The 16,147-nt window shown below is 48.7% G+C and overlaps 1 protein-coding gene across 1 annotated transcript; it reads left to right on the forward strand.

Annotated features, from left to right (window-relative positions):
- The first annotated feature begins 2,195 nt into the window (after positions 1–2,195).
- LOC127926204 (CSC1-like protein 2) lies at positions 2,196–8,221 on the forward strand. Its single transcript, XM_052511659.1, has 3 exons — positions 2,196–2,301; positions 5,013–5,146; positions 8,063–8,221. Exons 1-3 carry the CDS (start codon positions 2,242–2,244, stop codon positions 8,202–8,204), a joined length of 336 nt encoding a protein of 111 aa, XP_052367619.1. The 5' UTR covers positions 2,196–2,241; the 3' UTR covers positions 8,205–8,221.
- Positions 8,222–16,147: the final 7,926 nt, after the last annotated feature.

A 16,147-nucleotide genomic window follows, 5' to 3' on the forward strand; every position in this document is an offset into this window, starting at 1 on the left:
AGTCCAAGGTGTCCTGTCTCTCCCCACGGTACAGCCAATCTCATGGTGTGTTTAACTTCTAGTCCAAGGTGTCCTGTCTCTCCCCACAGTACAGCCAATCTCATGGTGTGTTTAACTCCCTTCTAGTCCAAGGTGTCCTGTCTCTCCCCACGGTACAGCCAATCTCATGGTGTGTTTAACTTCTAGTCCAAGGTGTCCTGTCTCTCCCCACGGTACAGCCAATCTCATGGTGTGTTTAACTTCTAGTCCAAGGTGTCCTGTCTCTCCCCACAGTACAGCCAATCTCATGGTGTGTTTAACTTCTAGTCCAAGGTGTCCTGTCTCTCCCCAGTCCAAGGTGGTACTGCCAATCTCATGGTGTGTTTAACTTCTAGTCCAAGGTGTCCTGTCTCTCCCCACGGTACAGCCAATCTCATGGTGTGTTTAACTTCTAGTCCAAGGTGTCCTGTCTCTCCCCACGGTACAGCCAATCTCATGGTGTGTTTAACTTCTAGTCCAAGGTGTCCTGTCTCTCCCCACGGTACTGCCAATCTCATGGTGTGTTTAACTTCTAGTCCAAGGTGTCCTGTCTCCTCCCCACGGTACTGCCAATCTCATGGTGTGTTTAACTTCTAGTCCAAGGTGTCCTGTCTCTCCCCACAGTACAGCCAATCTCATGGTGTGTTTAACTTCTAGTCCAAGGTGTCCTGTCTCTCCCCACGGTACAGCCAATCTCATGGTGTGTTTAACTTCTAGTCCAAGGTGTCCTGTCTCTCCCCACGGTACAGCCAATCTCATGGTGTGTTTAACTTCTAGTCCAAGGTGTCCTGTCTCTCCCCACGGTACTGCCAATCTCATGGTGTGTTTAACTTCTAGTCCAAGGTGTCCTGTCTCTCCCCACGGTACAGCCAATCTCATGGTGTGTTTAACTTCTAGTCCAAGGTGTCCTGTCTCTCCCCACGGTACAGCCAATCTCATGGTGTGTTTAACTTCTAGTCCAAGGTGTCCTGTCTCTCCCCACAGTACAGCCAATCTCATGGTGTGTTTAACTCTTTGCCGATGTCATCAGGTAGAGATTTTGAACTTTTGTTGACACTGTTGGAGATAATGAGGTTGGAAAGTGGTGAAGTTTAACCTTTAACCTCCAGTGCTGGGCGGCCCTGTGTCCGAATTGAGTGTGCCTATGCGCGTACTCTCTAAATTCAGTGGTCTGAGACCTCTGGGTTATGGGCTAGGGGTTGGACACCTCCCCCATTCTAGTCATTCTATTTCTACTTGCGTCTGTGATACGTGTGTTCCTCAGTTGGTAGAGCATGGTGCTTGCAAACGTCAAGGGTCGTGGGTTCAATTCCCGCAGGCACAAACCACGTGGGGGGTGAGGGGGGGGGATTATTGACGTGTGATTAAGGTGCTTTGGATAAAAGCGTCTGTTCAATGGCAATATATTATAGTACTGAGACATCAGAGAGACTTTAGCCAGCGAGGGCTCCGAAAGACCTGCTGTCGACTTCTACATACAGATTTCTCCGTTTCTATAACTTTAATCTTTCCCGTCTCTTCTGTTTCTCTTCCGTCTGTCTTTCTCTCTCTCTCTCCGTACAGACAGGCCTATGAAAACTGCTGTGTTCTCGAGGCTCGTATCTGCTACGATGTGGCCAAGCTGATGTCGCTCAACTCAGAAAGGTAAGTCGTTTCTCTGCTTGACTGTGTCACCACCGTCTGTAGCAATACAATAGTACTCAACTTGGATATAACCCGTTTTTTTTTTTTTGCATGGGCATTGTCATTTGAGGGATTCCACCATTTTAAAGTAGTCAACTTGGGTGGGGATTCCTATAGGTTGGGAGCGGTCAGCCAATGATCAGATATTCTTTTGTTTTTCAAATTGGGTACTATGGTTTGTAAATGGCTTTAAGCTGTATCGCTGCCATCTAGTGGCCACAATATATAAACGACACAAGATTTGTTTCAGCACTGCAAGTGGTGTTAAATCATCAATGGTAACGTTACACTTTTATCGACCAAGGAACAATACAAAAATGGACTACTTTAAAATGGAGATGGCCTAAACGTCGCTGCCCGTGCTGTGTCACAGACGCCATAATGGCACAGATTCAAAGACGAGACAATCTTGTGTATTTGGTCATGTGATGTGATCATTGCGTGCTGTCATGTGACATGGTCATGTGTTCTGTGAACAGGAAGAAGACCGCGTAGCAAGAAGTTCTTTACAGACCTGCAGTCCAGGAGCACATCCCCACCATGATCAACCCCAAACCCTGTGGTCATCTCTGCTGTTGTATCATCAAGGGCTGTGAGCAGGTGGGACGTCTCATAATATGTGTCCAACCCCTAGCCCATACCCCCGAGATCTGAGTCTATATGTGTCCAACCCCTAGCCCATACCCCCGAGATCTGAGAGTCTATATGTGTCCAACCCCTAACCCATACCCCAGAGATCTGAGAGTTTATATGTGTCCAACCCCTAACCCATACCCCAGAGATCTGAGAGTCTATATGTGTCCAACCCCTAGCCCATACCCCAGAGATCTGAGAGTCTATATGTGTCCAACCCCTAGCCCATACCCCAGAGATCTGAGAGTCTATATGTGTCCAACCCCTAGCCCATACCCCAGAGATCTGAGAGTCTATATGTGTCCAACCCCTAGCCCATACCCCAGAGATCTGAGAGTCTATATGTGTCCAACCCCTAGCCCATACCCCAGAGATCTGAGAGTCTATATGTGTCCAACCCCTAGCCCATACCCCAGAGATCTGAGTCTATATGTGTCCAACCCCTAGCCCATACCCCAGAGATCTGAGAGTCTATATGTGTCAAACCCCTAGCCCATACCCCCGAGATCTGAGAGTCTATATGTGTCCAACCCCTAGCCCATAACCCAGAGGTCTAGGTGTCCAACCCCTAGCCCATACCCCAGAGATCTGAGAGTCTATATGTGTCAAACCCCTAGCCCATACCCCAGAGATCTGAGAGTCTATATGTGTCCAACCCCTAGCCCATAACCCAGAGGTCTAGGTGTCCAACCCCTAGCCCATACCCCCGAGATCTGAGAGTCTATATGTGTCCAACCCCTAGCCCATACCCCAGAGATCTGAGAGTCTATATGTGTCCAACCCCTAGCCCATAACCCAGAGATCTGAGAGTCTATATGTGTCCAACCCCTAGCCCATACCCCAGAGATCTGAGAGTCTATATGTGTCCAACCCCTAGCCCATACCCCAGAGATCTGAGTCTATATGTGTCCAACCCCTAGCCCATACCCCAGAGATCTGAGAGTCTATATGTGTCCAAGCCCTAGCCCATACCCCCGATATCTGAGTCTATATGTGTCCAACCCCTAGCCCATACCCCAGAGATCTGAGTCTATATGTGTCCAACCCCTAGCCCATACCCCAGAGATCTGAGAGTCTATATGTGTCCAACCCCTAGCCCATAACCCAGAGGTCTAGGCTAGGTGTCCAACCCTGAGCCCATAACCCAGAGGTCTGGGTGTCCAACCCGTAACCCAGAGGTCTGGGTGTCCAACCCGTAACCCAGAGGTCTGGGTGTCCAACCCGTAACCCAGAGGTCTGGGTGTCCAACCCGTAACCCAGAGGTCTGGGTGTCCAACCCGTAACCCAGAGGTCTGGGTGTCCAACCCGTAACCCAGAGGTCTGGGTGTCCAACCCGTAACCCAGAGGTCTGGGTGTCCAACCCGTAACCCAGAGGTCTGGGTGTCCAACCCGTAACCCAGAGGTCTGGGTGTCCAACCCGTAACCCAGAGGTCTGGGTGTCCAACCCGTAACCCAGAGGTCTGGGTGTCCAACCCGTAACCCAGAGGTCTGGGTGTCCAACCCGTAACCCAGAGGTCTGGGTGTCCAACCCGTAACCCAGAGGTCTGGGTGTCCAACCCGTAACCCAGAGGTCTGGGTGTCCAACCCGTAACCCAGAGGTCTGGGTGTCCAACCCGTAACCCAGAGGTTTGGGTGTCCAACCCGTAACCCAGAGGTCTGGGTGTCCAACCCGTAACCCAGAGGTCTGGGTGTCCAACCCGTAACCCAGAGGTCTGGGTGTCCAACCCGTAACCCAGAGGTCTGGGTGTCCAACCCGTAACCCAGAGGTCTGGGTGTCCAACCCGTAACCCAGAGGTCTGGGTGTCCAACCCGTAACCCAGAGGTCTGGGTGTCCAACCCGTAACCCAGAGGTCTGGGTGTCCAACCCGTAACCCAGAGGTCTGGGTGTCCAACCCGTAACCCAGAGGTCTGGGTGTCCAACCCGTAACCCAGAGGGCTGGGTGTCCAACCCGTAACCCAGAGGGCTGGGTGTCTCTATTCTACAGGAGGAGGCAGTTAGTAACTACACCAAGCTAGAAGCCCCCCAACTAACCGTCTCTATTCTACAGGAGGAGGCAGTTAGTAACTACACCAAGCTAGAAGCCCCCCAACTAACCGTCTCTATTCTACAGGAGGAGGCAGTGAGTTACTACACCAAGCTAGAAGCCCCCCAACTAACCGTCTCTATTCTACAGGAGGAGGCAGTGAGTTACTACACCAAGCTAGAAGCCCCCCAACTAACCGTCTCTATTCTACAGGAGGAGGCAGTGAGTTACTACACCAAGCTAGAAGCCCCCCAACTAACCGTCTCTATTCTACAGGAGGAGGCAGTGAGTTACTACACCAAGCTAGAAGCCCCCCAACTAACCGTCTCTATTCTACAGGAGGAGGCAGTGAGTTACTACACCAAGCTAGAAGCCCCCCAACTAACCGTCTCTATTCTACAGGAGGAGGCAGTGAGTTACTACACCAAGCTAGAAGCCCCCTAACTAACCGTCTCTATTCTACAGGAGGAGGCAGTGAGTTACTACACCAAGCTAGAAGCCCCCTAACTAACCGTCTCTATTCTACAGGAGGAGGCAGTGAGTTACTACACCAAGCTAGAAGCCCCCCAACTAACCGTCTCTATTCTACAGGAGGAGGCAGTGAGTTACTACACCAAGCTAGAAGCCCCCCAACTAACCGTCTCTATTCTACAGGAGGAGGCAGTGAGTTACTACACCAAGCTGGAGTCCAAGCTGAAGGAGGAGTACAGGAAGGAGAAAGAGAAGGTCAACAGTAAACCGCTGGGAATGGCCTTCGTTACCTTCCAGAACGAAGCCATGACTGCCATGTAAGAGAGAGTGTCTTTGTGTCAGTGAGAGAGTGAGACAGTATATGTGTGAATTTGTGACAGAAATAAAAGGAATGGTAGTGTTAGTGGGAGTGGTAGTGTTAGTGGGAATGGTAGTGTTAGTGGGAATGGTAGTGTTAGTGGGAATGGTAGTGTTAGTGGGAATGGTAGTGTTAGTGGGAATGGTAGTGTTAGTGGGAATGGTAGTGTTAGTGGGAATGGTAGTGTTAGTGGGAATGGTAGTGTTAGTGGGAATGGTAGTGTTAGTGGGAATGGTAGTGTTAGTGGGAATGGTAGTGTTAGTGGGAATGGTAGTGTTAGTGGGAATGGTAGTGTTAGTGGGAATGGTAGTGTTAGTGGGAATGGTAGTGTTAGTGGGAATGGTAGTGTTAGTGGGAATGGTAGTTTTAGTGGGAATGGTAAGTGGGAATGGTAGTGTTAGTGGGAATGGTAGTTTTAGTGGGAATGGTAGTTTTAGTGGGAATGGTAGTTTTAGTGGGAATGGTAGTGTTAGTGGGAATGGTTAGTGGGAATGGTAGTGTTAGTGGGAATGGTAGTGTTAGTGGGAATGGTAGTGTTAGTGGGAATGGTAGTGTTAGTGGGAATGGTAGTTTTAGTGGGAATGGTAGTGTTAGTGGGAATGGTAGTTTTAGTGGGAATGGTAGTTTTAGTGGGAATGGTAAGTGGGAATGGTAGTGTTAGTGGGAATGGTAGTTTTAGTGGGAATGGTAGTTTTAGTGGGAATGGTAGTGTTAGTGGGAATGGTAGTGTTAGTGGGAATGGTAGTGTTAGTGGGAATGGTTAGTGGGAATGGTTAGTGGGAATGGTTAGTGGGAATGGTTAGTGGGAATGGTAGTGTTAGTGGGAATGGTAGTGTTAGTGGGAATGGTAGTGTTAGTGGGAATGGTAGTGTTAGTGGGAATGGTAGTGTTAGTGGGAATGGTAGTGTTAGTGGGAATGGTAGTGTTAGTGGGAATGGTACTGTTAGTGGGAATGGTACTGTTAGTGGGAGTGTTAGTGGGAATGGTACTGTTAGTGGGAGTGTTAGTGGGAATGGTAGTGGTAGTGTTAGTGGGAATGGTAGTGTTAGTGGGAATGGTAGTGTTAGTGGGAATGGTAGTTTTAGTGGGAATGGTAGTGTTAGTGGGAATGGTAGTGTTAGTGGGAATGGTAGTGTTAGTGGGAATGGTAGTGTTAGTGGGAATGGTAGTGTTAGTGGGAATGGTAGTTTTAGTGGGAATGGTAGTGTTAGTGGGAATGGTAGTGTTAGTGGGAATGGTAGTGTTAGTGGGAATGGTAGTGTTAGTGGGAATGGTAAGTGGGAATGGTAAGTGGGAATGGTAGTGTTAGTGGGAATGGTAGTGTTAGTGGGAATGGTAGTGTTAGTGGGAATGGTAAGTGGGAATGGTAAGTGGGAATGGTAGTGTTAGTGGGAATGGTAGTGTTAGTGGGAATGGTAGTGTTAGTGGGAATGGTAGTGTTAGTGGGAATGGTAAGTGGGAATGGTAGTTTTAGTGGGAATGGTAAGTGGGAATGGTAGTGGGAGTGGTAGTGGGAGTGGTAGTGTTAGTGGGAATGGTAGTGTTAGTGGGAATGGTAGTGTTAGTGGGAATGGTAGTGTTAGTGGGAATGGTAGTGTTAGTGGGAATGGTAAGTGGGAATGGTAGTTTTAGTGGGAATGGTAAGTGGGAATGGTAGTGGGAGTGGTAGTGGGAGTGGTAGTGGTAGTGGGAGTGGTAGTGTTAGTGGGAATGGTAGTGTTAGTGGGAATGGTAGTGTTAGTGGGAATGGTAGTGTTAGTGGGAATGGTAGTGTTAGTGGGAATGGTAAGTGGGAATGGTAGTTTTAGTGGGAATGGTAAGTGGGAATGGTAGTGGGAGTGGTAGTGGGAGTGGTAGTGTTAGTGGGAATGGTAGTGTTAGTGGGAATGGTAGTGTTAGTGGGAATGGTAGTGTTAGTGGGAATGGTAGTGTTAGTGGGAATGGTAGTGTTAGTGGGAATGGTAGTGTTAGTGGGAATGGTAGTGTTAGTGGGAATGGTAGTGGGAATGGTAGTGTTAGTGGGAATGGTAGTGGGAATGGTAGTGGTAGTGGGAATGGTAGTGTTAGTGGGAATGGTAGTGTTAGTGGGAATGGTAGTGTTAGTGGGAATGGTAGTGTTAGTGGGAATGGTAGTGTTAGTGGGAATGGTAGTGTTAGTGGGAATGGTAGTGTTAGTGGTAGTGTTAGTGGGAATGGTAGTGTTAGTGGGAATGGTAGTGTTAGTGGGAATGGTAGTGTTAGTGGGAATGTTAGTGGGAATGGTAGTGTTAGTGGTAATGGTAGTGTTAGTGGGAATGGTAGTGTTAGTGGTAATGGTAGTGTTAGTGGGAGTGGTAGTGGTAGTGTTAGTGGGAATGGTAGTGGTAGTGGTAGTGGGAATGGTAGTGGTAGTGGTAGTGGGAGTGGTAGTGGGAATGGTAGTGTTAGTGGGAATGGTAGTGTTAGTGGTAATGGTAGTGTTAGTGGGAGTGGTAGTGGTAGTGTTAGTGGGAATGGTAGTGGTAGTGGTAGTGGGAATGGTAGTGGTAGTGGTAGTGGGAGTGGTAGTGGGAATGGTAGTGTTAGTGGGAATGGTAGTGTTAGTGGGAATGGTAGTGTTAGTGGGAGTGGTAGTGTTAGTGGGAATGGTAGTGTTAGTGGGAATGGTAGTGTTAGTGGGAATGGTAGTGTTAGTGGGAATGGTAGTGTTAGTGGGAGTGGTAGTGGGAATGGTAGTGTTAGTGGTAGTGTTAGTGGGAAGGGAATGGTAGTGTTAGTGGGAGTGGTAGTGGGAATGATAGTGGGAATGGTACTGTTAGTGGGAGTGTTAGTGTTATTGGGAATTGCGTTTTGTTACCATTGATCAAGGCATCTCTGTAAATGTCTCCATGTTCAGTATCCTGAAGGACTACAATGCGTGTAAGTGTCAGGGCTGCCACTGTCGGAGGGAACCCAGGTCTTCGTCCTTCAGCCAGCACCTTCACACATATTCCTGGACGGTCGGCTACGCACCAGACCCACAGAACGTCTACTGGTGAGAGCACACAGAGGATGGGATCCTCCCAAATCATTTGGGTTCCTGGATCCTTTCACAGCGATATAAGGCTGCGTTGTGACAGCGACTTATCAATGACCCAGGTCCGGCTCAGTTAATCCCTACCGTCGTCTTAATGCTTCAGTACCTCTACGTTATCCCAGGGGGTTGGTAGACACAATGTAAGTAACCTCATTTATGGCCCTGAATGCCTCTGCTGATCCTACAGCTGTTGTCTGCAGTCATCATGTGCCTATGAACCAGAGTTATACTGTTAGCACTGAGGGGGTGTGTCCTAGTAGGAAGACCACTGAGGGGGTGTGTCCTAGTAGGAAGACCACTGAGGGGGTGTGTCCTAGTAGGAAGACCACTGAGGGGGTGTGTCCTAGTAGGAAGACCACTGAGGGGGTGTGTCCTAGTAGGAAGACCACTGAGGGGGTGTGTCCTAGTAGGAAGACTACTGAGGGGGTGTGTCCTAGTAGGAAGACTACTGAGGGGGTGTGTCCTAGTAGGAAGACCACTGAGGGGGTGTGTCCTAGTAGGAAGACCACTGAGGGGGTGTGGTCCTAGTAGGAAGACTACTGAGGGGGTGTGTCCTAGTAGGAAGACCACTGAGGGGGTGTGTCCTAGTAGGAAGACCACTGAGGGGGTGTGTCCTAGTAGGAAGACCACTGAGGGGGTGTGTCCTAGTAGGAAGACTACTGAGGGGGTGTGTCCTAGTAGGAAGACCACTGAGGGGGTGTGTCCTAGTAGGAAGACCACTGAGGGGTGTGTCCTAGTAGGAAGACCACTGAGGGGGTGTGTCCTAGTAGGAAGACCACTGAGGGGGTGTGTCCTAGTAGGAAGACCACTGAGGGGGTGTGTCCTAGTAGGAAGACCACTGAGGGGGTGTGTCCTAGTAGGAAGACCACTGAGGGGGTGTGTCCTAGTAGGAAGACCACTGAGGGGGTGTGTCCTAGTAGGAAGACTACTGAGGGGGTGTGTCCTAGTAGGAAGACTACTGAGGGGGTGTGTCCTAGTAGGAAGACCACTGAGGGGGTGTGTCCTAGTAGGAAGACCACTGAGGGGGTGTGGTCCTAGTAGGAAGACTACTGAGGGGTGTGTCCTAGTAGGAAGACCACTGAGGGGTGTGTCCTAGTAGGAAGACCACTGAGGGGTGTGTCTAGTAGGAAGACCACTGAGGGGGTGTGTCCTAGTAGGAAGACCACTGAGGGGTGTGTCCTAGTAGGAAGACCACTGAGGGGTGTGTCCTAGTAGGAAGACCACTGAGGGGTGTGTCCTAGTAGGAAGACCACTGAGGGGGTGTGTCCTAGTAGGAAGACCACTGAGGGGGTGTGTCCTAGTAGGAAGACCACTGAGGGGGTGTGTCCTAGTAGGAAGACCACTGAGGGGGTGTGTCCTAGTAGGAAGACCACTTTTTCATTCTACCTTTATTTAACTAGGCAAGTCAGTTAAGAACAAATTCTTATTTTCAACGACGGCCTAGGAACAGTGGGTTAACTGCCTGTTCAGAGGGCAGAACGACAGATTTATACCTTGTCAGCTCAGGGATTCGATCTTGCAACCTTCCGGTTACTAGTCCAACGCTCGAACCACTAGGCTACCTGCCTCCTCTACCCTCTAACCACTAGGCTACCTGCCCCCTCTACACTCTAACCACTAGGCTACCTGCCCCCTCTACCCTCTAACCACTAGGCTACCTGCCCCCTCTACACTCTAACCACTAGGCTACCTGCCCCCTCTACCCTCTAACCACTAGGCTACCTGCCCCCTCTACACTCTAACCACTAGGCTACCTGCCCCCTCTACCCTCTAACCACTAGGCTACCTGCCTCCTCTACCCTCTAACCACTAGGCTACCTACCCCCTCTACACTCTAACCACTAGGCTACCTGCCTCCTCTACCCTCTAACCACTAGGCTACCTGCCGCCCCCAAATGGGTAATATATGTGGTGTCAACAGAAAGGTATATTTTCTGGGTGATTTAAATATTCATCAAGCTGCCCACTCAAGAGAAGCTTCAAACTGCAACCAGTGCCTGCAACCTGGTTCAGGTTATCAGTCAACCTACCAGGGTAGTTACAAACAGCACAGGAATTAAATCATCAACATGTATTGATCACATCTTTACTAATGCTGCAGAAATGTGCTTTAAAGCAGTATCCAGATCCATCGTATGAAGTGATCAGTATATAATATCCATATCGAGGAAAACCACAGTTCCAAAGGCTGGGCTGAATATAGTGTATAAGCGGTCATACAGTAAGTTCTGTAGTGATTCCTATGTTGATGATGTAAAGAATATTTGCTGGTCTGTGGTGTGTAATGAGGAGCAACCAGACGCTGCTGGTCTGTGGTGTGTAATGAGGAGCAACCAGACGCTGCTGGTCTGTGGTGTGTAATGAGGAGCAACCAGACGCTGCTGGTCTGTGGTGTGTAATGAGGAGCAACCAGACGCTGCTGGTCTGTGGTGTGAAATGAGGAGCAACCAGACGCTGCTGGTCTGTGGTGTGTAATGAGGAGCAACCAGACGCTGCTGGTCTGTGGTGTGTAATGAGGAGCAACCAGACTCTGCTGGTCTGTGGTGTGTAATGAGGAGCAACCAGACGCTGCTGGTCTGTGGTGTGTAATGAGGAGCAACCAGACGCTGCTGGTCTGTGGTGTGTAATGAGGAGCAACCAGACGCTGCTGGTCTGTGGTGTGTAATGAGGAGCAACCAGACGCTGCTGGTCTGTGGTGTGTAATGAGGAGCAACCAGACGCTGCTGGTCTGTGGTGTGTAATGAGGAGCAACCAGACGCTGCTGGTCTGTGGTGTGTAATGAGGAGCAACCAGACGCTGCTGGTCTGTGGTGTGTAATGAGGAGCAACCAGACGCTGCTGGTCCGTGGTGTGTAATGAGGAGCAAGGTATCACATGATAGCAACGAACGTTGACACGACACATCCAAGTATATCTGTAATTTCTTTTTAAAAGACAAGCATTGTAGTTTTGAATTCCGTAAAGTGAGTGTAGAAGAGGTTTGTCTATCGTTAATGACAAGCCACCAGGGTCTGACAATCTGGATGGAAAATTACTGAGGATGAGAGCACACAATATTGCCACTCCTATTTGCCATATTGTCAATTTAAGCCTACGAGAAAGTGTGTTCCCTCAGGTCTGGAGGGAAGCTAAAAGTCATTATGCTACCTAAGAATAGTAAAGCCCCCTTTACTGGCTCAAATAGCCGACCAATCAGCCTGTTACCAATTCTTAGTAAACTTCTGGGGGAAAAAATGATGTTTGACCAGATATGGTTATTTTACAGTAAACACATTGACAACAGACTTCCAGCACACTGATAGGGAAGGACATTCAACAAGCACAGCACTTACACAGATGACTGATGATTGGCTGAGAGAAATGTATGATAGAAATATTTTCACGCCTACTTTATTAGACTTCGCTTATAGTCTGCTGCTGGAAAAATGTATGTGTTATGGCTTTACACCCTCTGCTATATTGTGGATAGAGAGTGACCTGTCTAACAGAACACAGAGGGTGTTCTTTAATGGAAGCCTCTCCAACATAATCCAGTTAGAATCAGGAATTCCCCAGGGCAGCTGTCTAGGCCCCTTACTTTTTTCAATCTTTACTAACGACATGCCACTGGCTTTCAGTAAAGCCAGTGTGTCTATGTATGCAGATGACTCAACACCGTACACGTCAGCTACCACAGCGACTGAAATGACTGCAACACTTAAACAAAGAGCTGCAGTTGGTTTCGTAATGGGTGGCAAGGATTAAGTTAGTCCTAAATATTTCAAAAGCTGTTTTTGGGACAAATCATTCACTAAACCCTAAACCTCAACAAATTGTGTAATGAATAATGTGGACATTGAGCAAATTGAGGTGACTAAAACTGCATGGAGTAACCCTGGATTGTAAACTGTCCTGGTCTAAACATATTGATACAACAGTAGCAAAGACGGGAGAAGTCTGTCCATAATAAAGCGCTGCTCTGCCTTCTTAATAGCACTATCTACACGGCAGGTTCTACAGGTCCTAGTTTTGTTGCACCTGGACTACTGTTCAGTCGTGTGGTCAGGTGCCAGAGGGGACTTAGGAAAATTGCAATTGGCTCAGAACAGGGCAGCACGGCTGGCCCTTGGGCGATACACAGGTCCCATGACTGGAACTCACGCACGCAGTAAATTTTGATTCAAAAAACAGATACAAATACACCCTATTGAACATCGGGGACTGTGTAGAGACACAAACACAGGCCCAGACCCATGCACACACACACACACGATACCATACACACCATAGACACACGTACACATGGATTTTGTATTGTAGCTTAGTGATGGAGTGGCCTGTATAGTAATGTTTTAAAAATTCTATAACTGCCTTCATTTTGCTGCAACCCAGGAAGAGTAGCTGCTGCCTTGGCAGGAACTAATGGAGATCCATAATAAACCCCAGGAAGAGTAGCTGCTGCCTTGACAGGAACTAATGGGGATCCATAATAAACACCAGGAAGAGTAGCTGCTGCCTTGGCAGGAACTAATGGGGATCCATAATAAACCCCAGGAAGAGTAGCTGCTGCCTTGGCAGGAACTAATGGGGATCCATAATAAACCCCAGGAAGAGTAGCTGCTGCCTTGGCAGGAACTAATGGGGATCCATAATAAACCCCAGGAAGAGTAGCTGCTGCCTTGGCAGGAACTAATGGGGATCCATAATAAACACCAGGAAGAGTAGCTGCTGCCTTGGCAGGAACTAATGGGGATCCATAATAAACCCCAGGAAGAGTAGCTGCTGCCTTGGCAGGAACTAATGAGGATCCATAATAAACCCCAGGAAGAGTAGCTGCTGCCTTGGCAGGAACTAATGGGGATCCATAATAAACCCCAGGAAGAGTAGCTGCTGCATTGGCAGGAACTAATGGGGATCCATAATAATCCCCAGGAAGAGTAGCTGCTGCCTTGGCAGGAACTAATGGGGATCCATAATAAACCCCAGGAAGAGTAGCTGCTGCCTTGGCAGGAACTAATGGGGATCCATAATAAACCCCAGGAAGAGTAGCTGCTGCCTTGGCAGGAACTAATGGGGATCCATAATAAACCCCAGGAAGAGTAGCTGCTGCCTTGGCAGGAACTAATGGGGATCCATAATAAACCCCAGGATGAGTAGCTGCTGCCTTGGCAGGAACTAATGGGAATCCATAATAAACCCCAGGAAGAGTAGCTGCTCCCTTGGCAGGAACTAATGGGGATCCATAATAAACCCCAGGAGGAGTAGCTGCTGCCTTGGCTGGAACTAATGGGGATCCATAATAAATACAGATAACAGCACAGATTAATGTACTCAGTTTCCTCTATGGGGAGTTCAGTGTGTAATGATGTCACCGCCAGACTGTGGACTGTGGAATGATGTCACAACCAGACTGTGGACTGTGTAATGATGTCACCACCAGACTGTGGAGTGTGTTCTGATGTCACCACCAGACTGTGGACTGTGTAATGATGTCATCACCAGACTGTGGACTGTGTTCTGATGTCACCACCAGACTGTGGACTGTGTAATGATGTCACCACCAGACTGTGGACTGTGTAATGATGTCACCACCAGACTGTGGAGTGTGTTCTGATGTCATCACCAGACTGTGGAGTGTGTAATGATGTCACCACCAGACTGTGGACTGTGTTATGTCACCACCAGACTGTGGACTGTGTAATAAATGTCACCACCAGACTGTGGACTGTGGGTGTGTAATGATGTCACCACCAGACTGTGGACTGTGTAATGATGTCACCACCAGACTGTGGAGTGTGTAATGATGTCACCACCAGACTGTGGGTGTGTAATGATGTCACCACCAGACTGTGGGTGTGTAATGATGTCACCACCAGACTGTGGGTGTGTAATGATGTCACCACCAGACTGTGGAGTGTGTAATGATGTCACCACCCGACTGTGGACTGTGTAATGATGTCACCACCCGACTGTGGACTGTGTAATGATGTCACCACCAGACTGGAGTGTGTAATGATGTCATCACCAGACTGTGTAATGATGTCACCACCAGACTGTGGAGTGTGTAATGATGTCATCACCAGACTGTGGAGTGTGTAATGATGTCACCACCAGACTGTGGTTTGTGTAATGATGTCACCACCAGACTGTGGAGTGTGTAATGATGTCACCACCAGACTGTGGAGTGTGTAATGATGTCACCACCAGACTGTGGAGTGTGTAATGATGTCACCACCAGACTGTGGAGTGTGTAATGATGTCACCACCAGACTGTGGACTGTGTAATGATGTCACAACCAGACTGTGGACTGTGTAATGATGTCACCACCAGACTGTGGACTGTGTAATGGTGTCACCACCAGACTGTGGACTGTGTAATGATGTCACCACCAGACTGTGGACTGTGTAATGATGTCATCACCAGACTGTTCATCACCAGACTGTGGACTGTGTAATGATGTCACCACCAGACTGTGGACTGTGTAATGATGTCACTGCGACTGTGGACTGTGTTCTGTGTGTTCTGATGTCACCACCAGACTGTGGACTGTGTAATGATGTCACCACCAGACTGTGGACTGTGTAATGATGTCACCACCAGACTGTGGACTGTGTTCTGATGTCATCACCAGACTGTGGACTGTGTTATGTCACCACCAGACTGTGGACTGTGTAATGATGTCACCACCAGACTGTGGACTGTGTAATGATGTCACCACCAGACTGTGTAATGATGTCACCACCAGACTGTGGACTGTGTAATGATGTCACCACCAGACTGTGGACTGTGTAATGATGTCACCACCAGACTGTGGACTGTGTAATGATGTCACCACCAGACTGTGGATTGTGTAATGATGTCACCACCAGACTGTGGAATGATGTCACCACCAGACTGTGTAATGATGTCACCACCAGACTGTGGAGTGTGTAATGATGTCACCACCAGACTGTGGACTGTGTAATGATGTCACCACCAGACTGTGGATTGTGTAATGATGTCACCACCAGACTGTGGAATGATGTCACCACCAGACTGTGTAATGATGTCACCACCAGACTGTGGAGTGTGTAATGATGTCACCACCAGACTGTGGAGTGTGTAATGATGTCACCACCAGACTGTGGACTGTGTAATGATGTCACCACCAGACTGTGGACTGTGTAATGATGTCACCACCAGACTGTGGATTGTGTAATGATGTCACCACCAGACTGTGGAATGATGTCACCACCAGACTGTGTAATGATGTCACCACCAGACTGTGGAGTGTGTAATGATGTCACCACCAGACTGTGGAATGATGTCACCACCAGACTGTGGAATGATGTCACCACCAGACTGTGGAGTGTGTAATGATGTCACCACCAGACTGTGGAGTGTGTAATGATGTCACCACCAGACTGTGGAGTGTGTAATGATGTCACCACCAGACTGTGGAGTGTGTAATGATGTCACCACCAGACTGTGGACTGTGTAATGATGTCACCACCAGACTGTGGACTGTGTTCTGGTTGGAACAGCTCTTAACTCAGTGAGTGTGTAATGATGTCACCACCAGACTGTGGAGTGTGTAATGATGTCACCACCAGACTGTGGAGTGTGTAATGATGTCACCACCAGACTGTGGACTGTGTAATGATGTCACCACCAGACTGTGGATTGTGTAATGATGTCACCACCAGACTGTGGAATGATGTCACCACCAGACTGTGTAATGATGTCACCACCAGACTGTGGGTGTGTAATGATGTCACCACCAGACTGTGGACTGTGTTCTGTCACCACCAGACTCTGTGAGTGTGTAATGATGTCACCACCAGACTGTGGACTGTGTAATGATGTCACCACCAGACTGTGGACTGTGTAATGATGTCACCACCAGACTGTGGAATGATGTACTGTGTAATGATGTCACCACCAGAC

The sequence above is a fragment of the Oncorhynchus keta genome, unplaced genomic scaffold (assembly GCF_023373465.1).
Source record: "Oncorhynchus keta strain PuntledgeMale-10-30-2019 unplaced genomic scaffold, Oket_V2 Un_contig_7158_pilon_pilon, whole genome shotgun sequence".
Classification (NCBI taxonomy): Eukaryota; Metazoa; Chordata; class Actinopteri; order Salmoniformes; family Salmonidae; genus Oncorhynchus; species Oncorhynchus keta.

Bases quoted from the DNA above. Each gene is read 5' to 3' on its own strand.
- LOC127926204 (XM_052511659.1), top strand. From the start codon at position 2,242: ATGATCAACCCCAAACCCTGTGGTCATCTCTGCTGTTGTATCATCAAG. The intron at 2,302-5,012 runs GTGGGACGTCTC...TCTATTCTACAG, and splicing joins TCATCAAGGGCTGTGAGCAG to GAGGAGGCAGTGAGTTACTA. The intron at 5,147-8,062 runs GTAAGAGAGAGT...CTCCATGTTCAG, and splicing joins AACGAAGCCATGACTGCCAT to TATCCTGAAGGACTACAATG.